Source organism: Alligator mississippiensis, chromosome 14, assembly GCF_030867095.1.
Source record: "Alligator mississippiensis isolate rAllMis1 chromosome 14, rAllMis1, whole genome shotgun sequence".
Taxonomy (NCBI): Eukaryota; Metazoa; Chordata; order Crocodylia; family Alligatoridae; genus Alligator; species Alligator mississippiensis.
The window spans coordinates 38,012,127-38,031,135 of NC_081837.1; the positions used below are offsets into that span (position 1 = coordinate 38,012,127).

Sequence of the window (19,009 nt, forward strand, 5' to 3'; positions counted from 1 at the left end):
TAAATTAAGTAATACATTTGAAAATATAATTTATTTTTAGAAATAAAAATATATTAAAAACAATTATATAATGGCACTGAAAGAATGGGTTTGGCTCCCCCTGAACTCAGCAGCCCCTCAGGGATGACAAGGGTAATGCTGGCTGGAAGCCTGCAGACGTTACATTAAACAGGCAAAGGGGACCGCAGCTGGACTTAAGGGACTCATGAAAACCTGGAGGCAACTGGGGATCCACACAGTCGTTCTCCTTGCAGCTTCCCACCGTCAGGACCCAGCTCTTAGAGAAAAAGCACCCACCCTGCCATTGGAAGTAGCAAGACTTGTACTAAAGGCGTTCAGAGAAGGTCTGAAACAACTAAAACTGAAAAAAAAACAAACAACCAGCTCACAAGTCTCCTGAGCATTTTATTTTTATTGGGACTATTTTTTTTCTTTTTAGACAAGGATCAGCTGAACTTCACCAAATTATACAAAGCACTAATTCCTCCAAAAATCAGGACTGATTTCCTACAGTGCATTAACAATCGTAAACTGATGACTAGGAACAGTCCGCTACGTATGCTTTTACCATTGGCCAGTCAGAACGGGAAATATTTGCATTAAACACGTAAGAACACAGATTGGATCGGCAGACAGAATGAAAAAGTTTATCCCTTCAGTCAGCCCTCAACAGGAAAGGCTAATGACCAAAGCTTCTCTGTAGAAAAGCACAAGATGAAGTTTTTTATACCATTTATCGTGCAACTGTGCACATCTTAGGCCCACTTGCTCCTACCAGTTTGACGCTGAGCACGCCAACTACCTTTATGATTGTTTGGACACAGGTTGAGATCTTTGTCCCCATGAAGCTGGAGATTAAACACTTTTGAACACCCATGAAGCCTTAACTTACAGACGCGAACAAACTGCACCATAAACAGCCTCAAACTGGCCCTGCAAGCTACAGCCAAGTCACAAACAGAATTGAGCACAAACTTGCATTTCTACACTAACACCGAGAACTGTTCAACAACCCAACCAAGAAAAACCTACACGCTGCCTTCAATCACACATCTGTTTTGATCAACTGCTTAACTAGAAGAGCCAGACAACCTAAAAAACTCTTGACTGCTGCATATCAATACGCACAACTAGCACAAAGCCTCAACCTCCTTGAACACAATTTGGGGCCAACCCAAGACCAAATGCACGGTGCTACTTGAAGCATGTGGCTGCTTGCTCCTAATGGGTGTTTGAAAGTGTAGAGATACGCACAACAGTCTCCATCTGTACCTATCTAAGCATACATTAAATATTTCGCTCCCTCCCTCCTGCCCACCCCAACCCACACTTGTTGTTGCTGAGCTTTCTTTTCCTGCTTCCATTCGTTCTTCTTCAGCTGCCCTGCAGGGACCTGCAATAGTACACAAAACAGAAGTGGAGTTGGCTGGCAATGAATTGCACGCCCCCTAAAAATAGAGAAGAATGTAGCTCCCAGTGCCCATTGTACTCTCGAGCTTGGTGTCCTTGAAAAACAAGGGGGACGTGACATACCTCCGGTTTATTAAAAAAGGAGTACCTGCCTAGCTGTTACCCATGTATGGCAGAAAGAGGATGCAAGCCACAAATCCTGTGTATAAGGAGGTCCCAGTGCTCCCCCCTTCCATGACACATTAATCACAAGGTTGACAACTTGGGGGTGCAACTTGCAGAGAGGACAGACATTGTATCCAAACTCCCTTAACCTTTCTCTCCTGGTGGGCTGGCAGGGGTTTCTTCCTTCCTTAGTCACTCATCTGCTATCTTCCCTGCTTTTCCTTCTGGGGGTTTAAAAAACAGACAATGGATTCAAGTGAGCGTTTCAGAGGACCAGACTACAGATCCCAACTTCTCTCCCTCTTTTACCCTTACCTGGACCTGCGGCCACTCTGTCCTCTGTCTGAGGAAAGTGGGGAGGGCACGCCGCTGCGGGCTCCGCTGCTGCAATCCCAGCCAGCCACAAGCAGAGTGCGATGGGCCAGGACTGTGGACAGAACTGCTAGGGCAGCACCATGAATGGTGACCACAAACACCGAAAACCCTGCTTACAGGGCAGTGCTCCCTCCAGACAACCTGCAAAGCCCTGAATGCCAGCTGACAGGTGCCTGAGACGGTCTCTCAATTAGGGGTCAAAGCTTCCCTGTGTCTGGAGGACAAAAGGGCTGTGACTTTAGCCTCCTGTCCTGGGAGCCACAGTGCCCAAAGCACTAAATGAGACCTCAACCCCCAAGGGGTGACCAACCCCTGCTTACAGGAGGGAAAGGCAGGGACAGGGAGAGTGTCTGTAACGCACCGAGGGCAGCAAAAAAGAGGAGCCTGGAGACCTGAGCCCAAGTTACAGGATGGTCACGACCCTCAAGGAACCAGCAGTCCCTGTCCAGCACAAAGGGGAAAGAGAGACGCATCCTGCTTACAAGAGGGCCTCTTCCCCCACCAGCCAGCTATGGCAGGGCTCTCACACACTTACTGTGGGGCAGCTACAACGGTCAAGGCACTGCACAGCTCAGTCTTGCCTCTGGGCAGGAAGCAGCAGGCACCCTTTTAACAAGGTGGCTGCTCCATCAGCAGCAGGCCTGGGCCCCGATTACAGGGCAGCCATGCCTTGTGAACATTTTCAGCAAATGAAGAAGGATCACAATCAAAGGGGAGGCGACAGGGCGGGCAGGCTCCTTTCACCTCACACCTCTGCAAGAGCAACAGCCTCCAGAGCTGGGACCCACTTCCTGCTTACAGAGGTACCGCTGCTCCAAGGGTCCCTCAGCCACATTTTGGCTCATAGGTGACTGAGACCTAAGGGCAGGGTGGTTACTGGGCCCAGAGTCCCTTTCCTTCACACCCCTGTTCCCTGGCTGGCTTTCCTCCTGCCTCGCCCCTTCACCACTGGGCCTTCCAAGGACTGGAAGAACAGAGACCGAGACCAGGTGTAAGTCAACGCAGCCTCAGCACACATCGAGTGGCTGCATCTCCCTTTTCGGCCCTGATGTGAAGGGGTTCCAACATGCTCAGTCTCCTCCAGCAGCATGCAGCCCTCCCTGTAATCCCTAGGTAACACCTCTGCCCAACCTCACAAAGTAGCCCAAGATTCAGATAAAAAAGAGCAAGAGACCTGTGCCTTGCTTATTAGCCGGAAGACCCAGGACGCCCTGGCACTCCAAACCTTCCACGGCTCACAAATCCCTAGTCTTTACCCAAACTCTCTTACCTTTGCCTCCTGCTTGCCTGGCATGGTTTTCTGCCCTGGGTATCAGTGAATTCCTATTTGTCTGTCACGTTCTCTGCTTCTCCTGGGGGCAGAAAGAACGAAACACAAATGGGATGCAAATCAGCACAATGGAAAATGGGTCTGCAGGCCCCAACTTCTCTCCCTCTTTTACCCATACCAGGACCTGTGGCCACTCTGTCCTCTGTCTGCAGAATGTGGGGAGGGCACACCTCTGCGGGCTCCGCTGCTGACATCCCGGCCAGCCACAAGCAGAATGTCACGGGCCAGGACTGTGGACAGAACTGCTAGGGCGGCACCATGAACGGTGACCCCAGGCACTGGCAACCCTGCTTACAGGGCGGTGCTCCCGCTGGACAGCTGGCTGCTGGGGCATGAAGCCCAGAGACAACCCGCAAAGCCCTCAATGCCAACTGACAGCTGCCTCAGGCGGTCTCCATCAGGGGTCAAAGCTGCCCCATGGACAGGACAGAAGGGCCATGACCTCAGGCTCCTGTCATGGAAGCCACAGAGCCCAAAGGACTAAACGAGGCCTCCTCCACACAGAAGGGCTGGGGGTGCAGCCCTGTTTACAGGGTGTGGGCAGAGGCCATCTTAATAGTGCCAGGAGCAGCAGAACAGAGGAGCAGAGACCTGGACCTGAGTTACAGGAAGGTCACCAAGCCTCAGGGTCCCAACGCACTCAGTATCTGTCAGAAGCCTGCAACCTTCCCTGTAAGCCGTGGCTATCCGCACGTTCAAATCCACTGTCCTTCTCGTGTGGTAGGAGGCAGCACGCACCCTGCTTACAGGAGCCTGCGCCGTTGGTAGCCACCTCTGGCAGCTGGCCTGGACCCCGATTACAGGGCGGCTGTGCTGCACAAGACCACTAACCGGATCCATGCCCTTTACAAACGAGATGGCGGTGACACACGCCTTGCTTAGAGGGTTGTCCACCTTCCACCTGACTGCTGCACAAGTGCGACAGCATCAAGGGCAGAGACCCATTACCGGGTTACAGGGAGCTCGCCCAAAGGCTCACACAGCCAAAATTTGGCTAATACATGATCGAGACCTAAAGGCAGGGAGGTGATTCTGTCCAGAGTCCCTTTCCTTCACATCCTGTTTCTCTGGCTGGCTTTCCTCCTACATCCCCTCTTCTCTGCTGTTTCCCCATCCACTTCTTTGCCAGGGTCTTCCGAGGACTGCAAGAACAGAAACCGAGACCGGCTGTAAGCAAACAGAGCCTGAGCACACATCTAGCAGCTGCAACCTCTCCCTTTTGAACCCTAAGGTGAAAGGGTTTCAAAGCGCTCAGTATCCTCCAGAAGCCTGCAACCTTCTCCATAACCCATGAGCAATACCTCTGGTCAAGCTCACAAAGTAGCCTAAGATGCACAGAAATAAAGGGCAGGAGTCCCAGACCTTGCTCCCAGGCCAGGGGTCACAGGAGGTCACACCGTCCCAAACCTCCCGAGGTTCACAAATCCCCAGTACACAACTTAATGATGGAACCCAAGGACTCCCCACGTCGAAACTCTTTTACTCCTCGCCTTATTAACAAAATAAAGCTCTATCTATATTTACAGTCATGTTGGGGAAAAAAAAAAAAGAGCAACCGATCACCTCGGCACAGCATGGGACAGCAAGGAGGTACAAAATTGTCTTGGTGCCAGCGCACGTCTGCCTGCACAGCCCAGCTCATGCCCCGCCTAGCCCAACAAAGCTGAGGGCTAAGCGCCCCAGAGGGAGACAATAAATAAAAGGAGTGGGGCTGCGCCCTGCCTTGGAGAAGCCGCCACAGGCAGAGGGGTGCAAAGCCGGGGAAACTGGGGTGTAGGAGCAGGCCACACGTATGGCAGCCGTCAGCCCAAGGTGCTGAGGGAATTGTGGGGCCAGAGCGGGGGAGGAGGGGGCAGTGGAAGGAGAGGCTGTAGCACACGCACACACAGGTGCGCTTCACTTGCCAGCAATATTAGTCGCTTCTCTACACTGGAGACTGGCATGGACTTGGCCTCTTGCCTTCATGCCAGTGTTTCTTGCACACACACACACACACACGTGCACATGCACACACTTATGCACAAACACACACATGGATGGAGATGCACACAAACACACACTTATGGAGACGCACGCATGCACACATGTGCATGTACACACACGGATGGAGACACATTCAGGTGTACCCCCCCACCAGCGACCTGCACTGAGTCTATGCAAGGCCTGGTGCCAGGGTAACTGCCACTCCTGCCTCAGCCTCCACCCCCATCCCCAACCACCCCAGTTGTCCCAGTATGTGAGCACCTTGGGCCCCTCCTTACAGCTGTAAGCAAACCTGGCTTAGCCTTGCCACCCCCCGCCCTCCTCCCCCCATCCAACAACCTGCTGTCTGCATCACCACGGGACAGACAAGGATGGACATGCACACGCACACCTCCCCACACACCGCGTACAAGGGCTGGGACAGCCCCTCTCCCAAGCAGAGGCACCATCCCAAGGGCTCAAGGTGGTGGTGATGTTGGGGAACCGTTGCGGGGGCGGCACAATGTTGAACTGGGGTCATCAGCCCCTAAGGGAGGCAGGCCAGATGCTCAGCTACCATCAGGGCTAGGCCGTCTTCAGCTAGATGGCGGCAATAACTTGCCTTGCCTTCTCTCCCCCACAAAAAAACCTAATTTCCTGCCCTTTTGCCCTGGCTGGCAAGGAGCTATAGGACTTACCATGTCCCTCGGGCCTGCCCAGGCCACACCAAACAGCCTCAGGCAGTGCCCACATGCACCCACTGGCACTGCAGCGCTACAGCCAGGGGCAGGCCAGTTGCCAAAATAAATAAATAAATAAAAGCACCCCCCTACCTTTGTCAGTGTCCCTCCCAACAGTTCATGCAACCGCTTGGAAAGAGACGTCCCACCTTCGGGCATCAAGCCAGCCAGGGCTAGCCTGAGCTGGGGTGGGCAGAGCTGTGGGTGGGGTGCTTTGCCACTCAGTCCTGGCACACAGTGATTTGGATGGGGGGAGGGGAGATACTAGCCCATCCTTTCACAAAGTCACGTGCCCCCACCAGCAGCGTCCACCGGCTCTGTGGACTCGTTCGAGGGCAACAGGCGTTGCCCGGCGCGCTCTGCTCCGTGCCCTGCTTGTTATGACAACCCACCCATCCCTGTTTCGTTATGACTTGTCCCAAGTAATTTGCGACACGTCATCGGCAGCCCCCAGAACTAACGGGGGTCCCGTTTCCTCCGCCCCGGCCCGTGCCAAGTCCCACGTCTCGCAGGGGCAGAGAGCAGAGGCTGAAGGGGAGCGAGCTGGGCTTTCCCCACTGTGCCCTCACTTTCCACTGCGACCCCGTTCCTCCTGGCGTGACCTAGTCCTTGCTTGGCAAGAGAAGGGCAATCATGCAGAGCAGGAGGCGCCCCCGGGACAGTGCCTGAAGGAGGGGGGTTAATTCCTGCTGCTGAGCCTTGCCATGCCCAAATCCATCAGTCACGTGGGTGTTTGCCCCCCCTCTCCACCTAAGGGGCATCTCCGAGGGGCAGCCCCTTGCCCCTGCCACCAGCAGCCCCTGCTCCTGCCCCTGGCAGCAAAAAAAAAAAAACTCAGCTGCGCATGCGCGTTAGCTCCTAGCTGGGGCGTACCAGGCGCAGGGAGACTTATGCGTCGTGTCGGTTTCCGCTCTGCGCATGCGCGCCCCTGGCTAGGCACCCTCATTAACATATTGGGTGTCATGTGCCCCGCCGGGCGGGGCCGTGGGCCAAGATGGCAGCCACCAGGTACAGGCGGTTTCTCAAGTTGTGCGAGGAGTGGCCAGTGGACGCAAGCAAGTGGGGCCGCGACCTGGGCTCTCACCTGCGGGGCCGCGTGGCCCAGGCCTTCCGCGAGGGTGAGAACACGCAGGTGAGGCCGCGCGTGGAGCCGGGTCGCGCGTGAGGGCCTCCTGCGCATGCACTGGCTGTGTTCGAGACAACCCGGCGCATGCGCGCTGGAGCCCTGAAGCTGCCCCCGCCTTCTGCGCATGCGCCACAGGAGCCTGGAAGTGGCTCAGACCTGTCCTCTGCTTTGTGTAGCCCAGTGCACCCGCCCTGGCCCAGCCTGGCACTGCTGTCCTCGTGCCTGCCAGCACCAACGCTGTGCAGGCGCCCTGACACTTGCCAGACCATTTGACAATGCCACGCACCTGGAGCTCCTGGTGCCACATGCCTGGCAGGGGCAGGGTCTGCAGCCGTGACCTTGAACGCTGTGCATTGCCAACCCTGGGTTGTATATTTAATGTGACATACTGAAGTGCCTTGTATTGGGATGGGGAGTCTGTGCAGTACCCCGGACTGCGCCGAGAGCATTGTCCCATTTCCCTGGCAGCTCTATGCTGTGCACAGGTGGCGCGATCCGGGCACATCGGATATGGAGGATCCTGCTACAGGCATGGTGTTGGACTACAGCGGGGTTGCTTAACTGGCGACCCACAGAGTCATAGGTGTCTGGCCTGCGGGGCTTCCCATGGGTTGGGAAATTTGGCAGCAGGGGAGTAGTGGCAGTAAATGTGGCTGTTCTCCTCTGCTGCCAGATTCCCAAACAGTAAGCCCCACCTGGCAGGTTGGGGCTGGGTTGTACCCCCTTCTCCCATCCCTGTGGCTGGATGAGGCCAGGCCACATGCCCGCTCCTGCCCAGCTGGATGGGGGGGCAGGCAGTGGATGTGGCATAGCCCCATGGGGCCGGGTTGGGAATGGGTCAAGCCCGCTTCCCCTCCCGTGGGGCTGGGCCATGCCCCATTTTCCCTGTGGGGCAGGTTGGAGCGGGGATGTCCCCTGCCCCATCTGCACAGCTAGATGGGCCCCTGCTGCAACCATCCTATGCCAGATGAGGACCACCAGCCAGATCCTGCAGACAGCCCGGGCCCACCATCCAAAAAGGTTGAGCACCACTGGACTAGACCAGTGGTGCTCAACCTTTTTCGTACCAGGACCCATTTGCCAAGATCAATGGCTTGTCCGGACCGACACCCCCTTGGCCCTGCCAGTGCCCGACCCACAGTCTCCTGCCCCCAGGCCCTGCTGGCACCCCTCACCTCTAAGGCACAGCCCAGCTCCCCCCCCATGCTGGTGCCCCTCACTCCCGAGCTGCAGTCGCCTGCTGGACAGGGCCCCCAGCTGCCCGTCCCACTTGAGCCAGAGCGCAAGCAGCAAGTGCTACCCCTGTGTCCCGTTGTCGTCGTCGTCCCCCCCAAGCAGTGAGTGCAGGCCCCTGCGTGTGTGGGCACTGGCCCTGTGCTGCTGGTGTAGGCATGCAGCTCTGGGCTGCGGACTGCCCCTGCCGAAGGGCTGCCTTCTCCTCCCCCTGCCCTGCTGCAGCACTGTGCCTGGCCACCATCCCTAGCGCCTGCATGTGCACACATACACATGCGTGACCCCCCCAGCCCTCCGGACAGTCCCCTGGACTTCCCACTCCCCATACACTTACCTGCGTCCAGCAGCTAGGGTTGCTCCCATGATTCCACCTCACTGTGTACTGGCCACATGTACACATGCGCCCACTGCCTCCAATTGTCCCAAGCAGCCACTTGCAGCTGGAACGCTGCCAGCCTGCAAGGGGAAACCGCACTTTCGCAGGTTTTTCTGGGACTTCCTCATGATCCTCTCAAATATTCTTGTGACCCACTTTTGGGCCGCGACCTGCCGGTTGAGAAACACTGGACTAGGCCTCTGGAGGTCCCTTCCATCCACCTTGCTCTCTGATTTCTGTGACAGGGCAGACTTCCTTTACTTGCTGAATGTGGACTAGCCCTCAAACAGAACCAAAGCTCTTAAAGTGGGATCATGACTCTGGAGGACAAGCTTATAGCTAGAGGCATTGAGTGTACAGCTGGTAGTATTAAAGTGATATAGCTGGGATGGTCCAGGAATTAATGCGAGGAGCAAGGATTTTTGGGTGGGAGGGATACCTTGTATTGGACCAACTGTATTGTTGACATAAAGGTAGCCAAGCCTTCGAGAGCAAAGCCTTTTTTTGCAGGGGCATTTCAAGGTGTCTGGTACCTCTTCCATCTCCTCAGAGCTTAGCTCAGGTGGCTTTGTGGATTCTCTCTGCTTCCTACTTCTAGGTGTCAACTGTTTAAGCTTACCCATAGCTTAGCTAGAGTTTATCCTTAGTTTAACAGGGAACTTCAGTTCACTTACGCAATTAGTTCTTGTCTTCAGTGGGAAAACTGTCTCCGGGAGCCTGGTTATAATGCAGTGTGAGAGCATGCGATGGGCAGCATGGAGTATACCAAACCCAGTAGTGTTGTATTAATTAGTCTGCTTCCCATAGAAGGTTATAGCATAGTTGAATTGGATTACATAAAACATAACCAAAACAGTTTATGATGTGGTTAGGACAGAACAGTGTTGGAACTGAGCTCCTCACTAATGTTTTAAGCATAGTGTAGATTGGGCTACAGTATTGCTAATAACAGTAACAGTAGTGCTAATAAATTGGGGAAGCTGCTATTTGCCCAAACAGGGCTGGAGGTTCTCTACTTGCTATTTTCCTAAATGAGGCAAGGCAGTGGTGCATTAGCATGTAAATAAACCCCTTCATAGCTTAAAAGCAGGGTCAGATTCTGCCCTGGATGTGGTCAGGGTCAGTTATCTGAGCACCTCCAGCACGCAGCTCATTCCCCTCAGTCACCAGCAGCATCAGCAACATGTATTTCAGAAGGGGCTTACTGGTTTTGCTTGGACCCAGCAGAATATGCTGCACCACTTGCTGGTCAGAGCCCCATCCTGCCACTCAGTTTCAAAAATGTAAATTGCTGCCTGCAGCCCTGATCTCAATTTCCATTTATAAAGGCTCAGTGCAGTGAAAGTAGATTTGTGGCAGGAAGAATGCACAAGGAAGACTCTGATTCTAAAGGACACTATATCCATCTAAGGTCTGTTTTATCCAGGCGTGATAAGCTTTGGCTGAATTTTTTCTTAAATGCTATTTCTGCCACCCATTTGATAGCCGCCCCTGCTATCATTACTGAAATGCCAGCAGAGTCATTTCAAGTGTGAATGGGAAGATCACATACTTAGCTATGGTGAAAGAAAAATCCTCTTATTATTTTCTAATTTGCATGCTGAATGAAAGGGGAGCATTACTTGCCCCAAGCTAGAGCAGTAGCTTCTGTCCCAACGCATGAGAATAGATCAGCTTGGTAGTTTCATCTAACAGCTCCCTGCTGCTCCTATTCTTATTCTTACATACATCTGCTGTAAGCATTTGTATTGGATGTCATCAACACGTAATGCAGCATTCAGATCAAGCGAGCCCCCCATTTTAAAATAGAAAAAAAGGCAGAGCGACATATGGGATGTTAGCTAGATAGCCCTGCTGGTACATGCACCTGTCGGGACCTGGAGAGGTTTGTATGAAGGAGCAATCTTTCCAGCTGACAGGACCAAAAATAGAAATCCCTCCACTTTGCTTTTCAGTGTTTTCTGTGTTGTGTTTTTGCTAATTAATAAACAAACTATCTTTAACCTTCATTAGGATTTTCCTCCTGACTTTTCCATCCTGCTATTTGATCCTTTGGGATTAAACAGAAGGCAAAGCAGGGCTGTATGTGGCCTTTTAGATGCTGCATTACTGGCTCTGGGGCATCGGGAGAATTTGCCAGCAATATTTCTCATATAATATTTTAATCATATTTCCTTTCATGGAAACATTGGCATGCTTCATTGTGTGTCTACGCTAAGCTGGAAGGTATCACAAGGGGTGGGAATTAAGTCTTAATCGTTGCCTCTCGAGTGACGTTAGCAGATATTATCATAAACCTAAATTCCACTGGTAAATTTTCTAGTTGTTCCTCCTCCTCTTCTCACTTGAAAAACACAAAAGAAAAATGTTGCTTGTGGAAGCAGGAAAACAAGAGTTGTGTGATGTTTCTTTTCTATTTCAGGTTGCCAACCCAGAGGATTGTGACCAAATGTACGAGAGTTTAGTCCGAATTCACACCAACTATCATAAAAACAAGGTGAGCACCTGGCGGGGGTCCTTGTCTGTGTGTGTGTCCTGCCAGGTCTGAGTGCACGTGGTGGCCCTGTCCCTCAAATGCTGATATTTCGACAGGAGCGTTGTGCTTAGCACTTAGAACGTGGCATGGAAATGGTTCTGCCTCTGTAAACTCACTCTTCTCTCTCTCGTTTGGAAAGTATCCGCGCCTGAATGATACAAACTTCACCGGATTGACAATGGAAGAATGCAGGATTGTCATAACAACAGGTATTGCAGCCAGTGAAGACAGTCACGCTGCTTAGCTAGTGCTGGCACTACCCTGCTCAGGATATAAATGCATTTCCCTTTGCAGGGTTCTTTTTGTGGCATTTTTACAAGCTTCACTTAAAAGTGTAGCCTAGTTTCAGGGGGCCCCGGTGGTTGATAGTGTCATGTGGAGAGTCTAACAACTGCACCCATGGCTAGAGAATGACCTGGAGATGTTACAGGTGAAACCACTTTGGTTGTAGTCCAGGAGATTTACCAACTCCCTTGTTTGTTGTACTAGTTAGTGCTCTGCACTGGGGTAGCAAGATGTCATGCATGAGATGCATTGGCTGGTCTGTACATAAAAAACGCTATCTGCTGCTCCAGGGGCAGGTATTATAAATACTGAGATTCAGCTCATTCATTTCAAAGTTCTTGGCTAGCCTTCGATTTCAGTTGTGTTGAAATGTACCCTGTAGTTTTCTTCAGTGATGGTAAGGAGCCTTTTAGAAAAAAGAAAACAGGAGCCCCCCTCTGCACAAAGACACTGCAGTTATTAAGTGCAATATAGGAATCTGGCATGGCCTTGTTCTGCTCTGGTTCCTAACTTTGATTGCAGTGTGTGGAAACTAATAGTTGTTGGTGATGAGGGACATCCCATGTGATTGACTGGATGAGAAAACAAACTTGCCCCAGGCACTGAAATAGAAACTCACTTAGATGAAAGCTTAGAAAGTCAAAAAGGGAAATATAAGGCAGGTTTCTGCAGAGTTTTATTCATCTGCTTTTCTGTTTTCCCTTCTCTTCCCCCATTGCAGATAACTTGAAAGACGTAATGGAAATAAAGACGAGTAAATGGAAAAACGTGTGGGAGAAGTTCAAGGAAAAGCTCCCGAAGAGGACTTAAAAAGCGATACCGTGATTCCCCTGTGTACATATTCCTAAAGCACTGTATTTTTGCCATGAAAAATAAAGCTCGTCATTCCTCTTAGCAGCACTCTTCGTTCCTCTTAGCAGCAGCATTGTCATTCAGATGCACACCTGGCATTTGGTTAGTCTTGAAATCTGCTCCATAAATTTAGCATATCTATTGTGAGCCCCATTTGGATATATGAATTGCTTTGTAATGTTAAAACAGTTTTTCTTTTTGCATAAAGTCAGATGCTGGGTATGTTTAGGTAGCAGAACAAGATGGGATCTTAGTATATATAGGCATATCCAGGCAAGCTGATCTAGCACAGGTTAACTAGCAAATGGGCATGTACTGCCCACAGCTCTGCCTGTAAGGCACCCTGCTTACATCCTTGGGTAGCAAGTCTGTGAAGTCCCTGCTTTTACCTCTTCATCACTGTCATTCTCTGTACTTGCTGAAGGGTGAAGTTATACACCTACCTGCACCAGCGTTCATCACTTTTCCATTTGCTCTGTAGACATGCTAATTGAGGTGAGTCAGGAGGAAGCCAGTTCGAAATACTGCTGACCGAACAATTTAGAAGTCGTTACCAAGAGCTTAGTTACGATAGCAGCGGGTAAAACAGACTGTTAAATCTTCTGTTTATTATCATCTTTTTCTCCCTAAATAGTCACACACTCCCTTGGGAGGAGGAGAAGACAGTGCTTTCTGGCATCACTCATGCAGTTGCTGCGGGGTAAGATTAGATTTGAACGACTTGTTGTTTTTTGGTGCCATGCGTCTTCGTTCAGATCATGAGCATTCCTCCTCAGACCTACCACTCTGCTGCTTTGATAGTTGAGTCAGTATCTGCCCCTAGGAGGCCAAAGCCTGGGGTGGTGTGGAGCAATGCAGATTTGGGGTGCAGCTTAACATAAGGAAGTACAAACAGCCTCTTGCTCTTACATATTTGAACAAGTTTCCCCTTAAAAAATCAGAAAAACTTAAATCAGGTTCAAATTAAAAACCAAGGAAGACACGGGCAGTCCTTGAGGGTGCTTGCAATAAGATCTTATGTAGGGGATGGAGATTGTTACAAGTCTCACAGGTGAGGGGCTACTAGGCGGTCTGTATGAGGCTCTACCTACTGTGGCCCTAACAAAGCTATTCCCCATTTATATACAACAGCTTCATTGCATACCAGAGGACTAAGGGAAGACTCCTTTATCTCATCTCAGTTTTTATTATAACTTGATTGTGTTAATTTAATTAAGGCAATTTACATATTAGTTAAGTAACAAAAAAGGGGGGAAAAAAACCAACCAACCTTTTGTAAAACATCACACCAGAGATGAAGATAAACCACAGGACACCCCTTTCACAGTGAACTCCTGTAAACCCGTGGTTTCCTAGTGCCCAGATAAAATCTGTCCTCAAACATGAAAGACAGAAGACCAGTTTGTGCTAACAGCTTTGCTGTTACTCATCTGAGGAGTTAGGTTATTGAAGCATTCCCTTGATTTCAGCTTGTCTTCACTGCACCCTGGTGGTAGACAGCACTCTTTAAAATGAAGGGAAATCAAGGTCTTGTCATACAGCGACCAGTGTCTGGCTTGCAGAGGTCTGTATTTACTACTGACATTCTTGGAATAAGTTAAATATCGCAACCCTATTACTAGTAACAATATTAATGGTCTCCTCAGCTGAGACAGGTAGCCACCAAAATGTAGTGCACGGAGATAAAGATACAATTCACATAACAAAATAAAAAGTTATTGCGTTGAGGAGCCAGAAGTCCGGCATAATTTATCTTCCTACCATCTTCCTGTGGGTCCAGGGATAAAGAAGCCTGTTAAGTCACTGGTTCCCGGCTGTGGTTGAAAATGTGTGCAGTAATCTATGGAGAAGGAAAACGTCGGCTTTAAAGTCTTTCGGCAGTAACTGTCTGGGCTTTGGTCCAGCTTGTTTCGGAGATGATGTCTGTGGATGGAATCCAGTTACCAACTTCCTGGCTAGCTGATACATGTCTTTAGTCTTTTGGTTAGGGAAGCTGAAGCTTTCACTGTGCCTCAGTGATTCATGTTGTTCTGGGCATCCACGAAACCCATTCGTTGTCTGCGCTTCCTTTGCTCTGTCATCTAGATTTAAAAAGAACGAGCGAGTTAGGAAGGCAGGTCATTTCTTGTCCATAGCCACACTAACAAGTTCTCTAAAGGTTTAGATCCAGCATACAGCTAGACAGGGCTTTGCACATGCAGTGACGATAGTGAGCTTGTGGCAGGGAAACCCTGTGTTCAGGGCACCCTTAAGGGAGTGTGAGGTAGAGAGAACCAACTCAAAAGCTTGTTCAATATGAGGCAGTTTCCTAAGGGAGCAGGTGACTAGCTGCTTCCTGCAGCTGGTGAGGAACCTAGCTTATCCTGGCAAGCTTTCCATGACCCCAGTGAGCTGTTTAACCCTTTTCCCTCACTCCCAACCATACATGGTACAAAAATCACCCAGAAGCTTCACCTTCAGCCAGGTCTGCTAGCCAGAGTAACAGCCCTGGGACCATGGCTTTATTTCAGTAAGCAGAGTGGTTTTTTGTGACACTTGATTCTGCTCCGTTGCTTAGGCTTTATGCTCTTCCAGCTAGGGATGGCATGCAGAAAATGGCCTGTTTCAGGTGTGCATATTACCTGTTCCTTCAGCTCATTCAGCTGTGAAGTGAGGTAGGACACCAGCTTCATGGTGGAGGTGAGCTTTTCTTGGAGGTTCCGGATCTCGTTCTGTTCGCCTTCTCCTTCGTTGCTGACCAGTGACATGGCTCTCATCCGGGGGAACCAGTCCAAGTTCTTGTTCTGGGGTGAAGACCACAGAGAACCTAGGCATCAGTGCCAATCCCTGAGACTGGAGCAGCAAGTCCTATAATGAGTGCCTGCGCAAAGGGACTGGTAGGAGTACTTTTCCAAAGATACGGCCTCCCCCAGCACCTTTTGAGGCTTCTTAACTAGGCTCATATCAATATTTTTTTCTTTTCTATTTTTTTCTGAAACTCAGTTCCCTTTATCACTGCTTTGTACCTATCCTCTACTCTCTTTGCTCCTGGTTCTGCTCTTGATTAAATCCTGGCTTACTGAATGCCTAATACTGAATATTCAAGCAGACGGTGCCTTGTGGGCTGAAGTCCAGAAGTGGATGTAATCATGCCAGGAAGGACTGAGGGCTGCTACCAAATTCAATACTTTCCAGATACTCCTTCTGAAAAGACACTCCTGAACAGTCTGTTGTTTAGAAAGGTTTCCCTCAGGGGAAGCACAGCCTGATAATGTGGGAAACCCTATCCCAGGCCACACGCACCTTTATCATCTGTGCCACGTAACTCTCTGGCCCCGTGTAATCGGTCTTGTTCTTCACTCGCACCAACACTATGAAGTACAAGTAGTTCCACATGTTGTGCTCATATTTAATATGCTCCTCAAAGGACACAGTCTTGTTGTCAAACTTATCCCTTTCAAGACCTAGCAGAGGCAAGAGAGAGAGGAAGGATTAGAAAAAAACAAGAAAATGCATATGAAAAGAAGTAGAGATAATTAGATCTTGTGAAAGATGTGAACTCAAGAAGGGCTTTTAGTAACTAGTTGGCATTTAACCCATCATAAGCATTAGACAAAAACACATCTGTGAACCTCCAGGAAGGCTACAACTAAACTTCCTGTGCAGCATAGCATGGGGTGGAATGCTATGTCCTAACTGGCAGCTTTCTAACCAAGTAAGTGGTATTTTTGAGTACGTATGCACAGGTTGCTGTTTTATTACACCTCTGCTCACTTGTGGGAGTGGGTGGGTGGGTGGGTGTGGGGGATTTGAACCGATATTTTCTTTGGTCTCCATGTGTGGTGACCGACCACCACCATCCCACAGGTAAGTCAGTAACTAAGCTGCCCACCAAAGTTTCTTTTGAAGTTAGCCCCCTGGACAGTCAAAAGAGGCATATCCATGTGAGCCAGACGGCAGCTGATGCAGAGAAATGACTGCTGCTGTGTAAAGGGGAAGGTCAGGGGTTCTAGTCTGGACCCTTACTCCTAGTAGAACACAAGTTTTGCCATTGTGCTGATCTGCATCCATTTTATTTACTGCAAGGGGAAGTGGCTCAGTTCTAGGAGCAGTGATAAGCAGGGGTCTGGGTTATGCCTAACTCATGATGTGATGGTTAGATACTGCATGGGGAAGTCAGCAAGATAAAGGTTCATACGTTAGCTAAGCAAGGGAGGCCTGCACCACTCAGCTAGAGGCTAAAACATGGACTGGCCACTTCCCTTTCCCAGACATAAGCTCAAGAATGCGTCCTCATGCCCCACCGTGGCGTTGTGTCCACATGTGCATGCCAACACGACCACAGTGTAACGTTAGCAGGAGGGATTGGAGAGAGCTTTTTTCCTTACTAATGTCCAGAAATCAAGTATAATTCCCTTCCTCCACCCCACTTTGTTGCAGAGTTGGGTGCTCGAGCTGTTCTGCTTTGTAAGTGAAGGGGCTGGAAGTGACAGCTCTCTTGCAGCAAGCTCATTACTCCTCCATGTTTTAGTTAACATCTATTTAACAAAATGCTGTGGCCTGAATAAAAATTACACGCTGCTGCTCTACTAATTAGGTTAATTTCCTTAGAGTATCGGAGCTTCTCCGCATGCCAGTTCTGCCGTTATTCAAAGCATCTTATAGGAAAGGCAAACCTGAATTTCTAATGGAAGCAAACAACGTGGAAATAAATTCAGGTCTTTACACCTGATGCAGAAGCAAAACGAGGACACAGAGCGCTCTCCAACCCCGCCCATTGCAGGCTGCTTAAACATTTGCTATTGGAAGACATGTTAGAAGCCCAGCCCTGCCACTGGACTGCAAAGGGGGAAGAGCGCATGGATGTGCAGGGCCACCCATTCTACCACTGACCGCATATGAAACACGTGGTCTTAAGGATCTCTTCCTTCTTCTGCTTCTCACTCCTCAGATCAGCAAAGGTGTCTATGATGACCCCAAAGATGAGGTTGAGGACGATGATAATGACAATGAAGAAGAACAGGAGGTCGTAGATAACCCGAGCGGGAAACAAGGACTCCTGCAGAGGGGAAAAAGGGACTAGACTTAAACAATGCACGGATTTCTTTCCCCCTTTCAGACCTTTGCTCCAATCAATATATCTTGTTGCCACCATCAGATGTGGTCAAGGAATTGGCTTGGGGAGAGGCAGATTGAGGAGTTTCCATGGGGTGCAGGAAAAATGAGGGGGTGCCTGGGCATGGTGTGAAGGAAAGTCAGTAGCACACCTGGGTGTAAAAGGTGAGGTGGGCTGGGCTGGACGGGACAAGGAGGAGGGGGCGGGAGCCAGGTCTGGCAGTGTCAGCAGCATTCATAGGGATGAAGATGGGGGTGGTGAAGTAATGGATGTGAAACATCCCTACAGAAGGGAAGGGCATTTAAACAAGAGTCTGCCTGGTGTGCTGAGCCCACTCACATCCTTGGATGGCTTCCTGAGAATGTCCCCCACGCCCCCACCGTTCCTCAGGCCATGGTTCAGGACAGTGACAATGCACATGAGCAACGTGTCACAGGCACGCTCAAAGTTGTCCTCATCCTCTTCTAGAATGCAAAAAGTAAAAACACAGTAAAGACAGAGCAGACAACGTGCTCAAGCTAAGGCCAAGAGCTGTGACTTGGCTTTCCCTCCTCTAGCATTTACCTCCTAGGAGCAGGTGCTTATGTGGAGCAGGGCTGGAGATAACCTAATTGTTGTCTAGCGATTGTGTCAACTGGCTGGAGGAGTGTATCTGGGGAGATGGTTCCTACATCTGCCAGCTAAGCACCGTGACCAGCCAACACAGAACATCCCAGTCTGTGCTGGGATGCTCCAGCAGTCCCTCATACTCCTAGGCTCCCATTTTACTCCTTGCTAGCCCGGGCTCAGCCTCAGCCTGGAGGGCCCCTGGCTTCGTTACTTGGCTTAGGCTGTGGGCCTCCTAGCAGGGAAGCTGTTCCAAGGGCCTGCATTTGCCTAGCCCAGCTTGGTCCACCTCCTTGCTTCCGCAGCCTGTGGGTTAAGGCAATGGGATTCCTATAAGCATGGTGGACAGCGTAGATCAGAGGATGGGAAAGGGCTAAGCACTGCTAATGGGGTCAGCTATTTAATAAGTGTGTTTACCTTCTATCACCTTGGGCAGCGTAGTCCCAGGAGAGCAGTTAATTTTGTCACCACTGCATGACTCCATAAAAGTCTCCATGTGCCCTTGCATCCCCAAGGAGCTAGCTGGAAGCAGAAGATTGTGCAACATTGTCAGAATAGCAGCTGCAAATGACCTGTCCCAGTGACTCTCTTGGGGTGGGAAACCAATTCTCCTACACCCCACCTTCCAGCTGCAGTGGCTCCAAAGCTACTACAGACAAGGCTCCTTACTATGGATCCAGTTTCTATTTATCATCATCGAGGATGCTAGCCAGAGCACTCCATTCATTGACTGAGTCAGTGCTGATGGTAGCAGGAAGAGGGTGTGATTGTCTGTTGTTCATTAGCTACATACTTTGAGACCAGAAACCCCCTCTGGCCCTGGGGCTGGGTGCTCTGAGCATTTATTGAACCTACCCGGTGTTAAACAGGACAGACCTGCAGCCCTCACCTCATCTGCCTGAAACCCACCCTCCATTT

The 19,009-nt window shown here is 50.4% G+C and overlaps 2 protein-coding genes and 1 long non-coding RNA gene across 7 annotated transcripts in view; 1 reads left to right on the forward strand and 2 right to left on the reverse strand.

Annotated features, from left to right (window-relative positions):
• Positions 1-478: 478 nt before the first annotated feature.
• Positions 479-5,464, reverse strand: LOC102566700 (uncharacterized). Of its 5 annotated transcripts, none has more exons than XR_009456598.1 (4): positions 3,399-5,464; positions 3,221-3,302; positions 1,725-1,799; positions 479-1,393 (listed from the first exon to the last, which is right to left on the reverse strand). It is a non-coding gene; the product is annotated as an uncharacterized LOC102566700 (long non-coding RNA). The 5 variants fall into 5 exon arrangements; XR_009456601.1 differs by having other exon boundaries at positions 1,891-3,302; XR_009456599.1 differs by having other exon boundaries at positions 1,725-3,302; positions 4,293-5,464.
• A 1,478-nt stretch (positions 5,465-6,942) lies between these two features.
• LOC102566860 (ubiquinol-cytochrome-c reductase complex assembly factor 2) lies at positions 6,943-12,432 on the forward strand. The gene is made up of 4 exons (XM_006270076.4): positions 6,943-7,114; positions 11,140-11,214; positions 11,393-11,462; positions 12,260-12,432. The coding sequence occupies exons 1-4, from the start codon at positions 6,977-6,979 to the stop codon at positions 12,346-12,348; spliced, it is 372 nt and encodes a 123-aa protein (XP_006270138.1). The 5' UTR covers positions 6,943-6,976; the 3' UTR covers positions 12,349-12,432.
• Positions 12,433-13,553: 1,121 nt separating this feature from the next.
• The window catches only part of ITPR3 (inositol 1,4,5-trisphosphate receptor type 3), a 68,462-nt gene continuing 63,006 nt past the window's right edge, over positions 13,554-19,009 (reverse strand). Inside the window, exons 53-58 of the mRNA XM_014594568.3 lie at positions 18,509-18,613; positions 17,825-17,949; positions 17,263-17,428; positions 15,673-15,833; positions 15,012-15,173; positions 13,554-14,471 (exon numbers count right to left, since the gene is read on the reverse strand). Coding sequence (XP_014450054.2) covers positions 14,403-14,471; positions 15,012-15,173; positions 15,673-15,833; positions 17,263-17,428; positions 17,825-17,949; positions 18,509-18,613 — 788 coding nt within the window. The 3' untranslated portion in view covers positions 13,554-14,402. The remainder of the gene's footprint in view (positions 14,472-15,011; positions 15,174-15,672; positions 15,834-17,262; positions 17,429-17,824; positions 17,950-18,508; positions 18,614-19,009) is intronic.

Excerpts from the sequence above, each read along its gene's own strand:
- LOC102566860 (XM_006270076.4), top strand. The coding sequence starts at position 6,977 with ATGGCAGCCACCAGGTACAGGCGGTTTCTCAAGTTGTGCGAGGAGTGG. Across the intron at positions 7,115-11,139 it reads GCGAGGGTGAGAACACGCAG|GTTGCCAACCCAGAGGATTG; the intron begins GTGAGGCCGCGC and ends TTTCTATTTCAG. Across the intron at positions 11,215-11,392 it reads CCAACTATCATAAAAACAAG|TATCCGCGCCTGAATGATAC; the intron begins GTGAGCACCTGG and ends TCGTTTGGAAAG.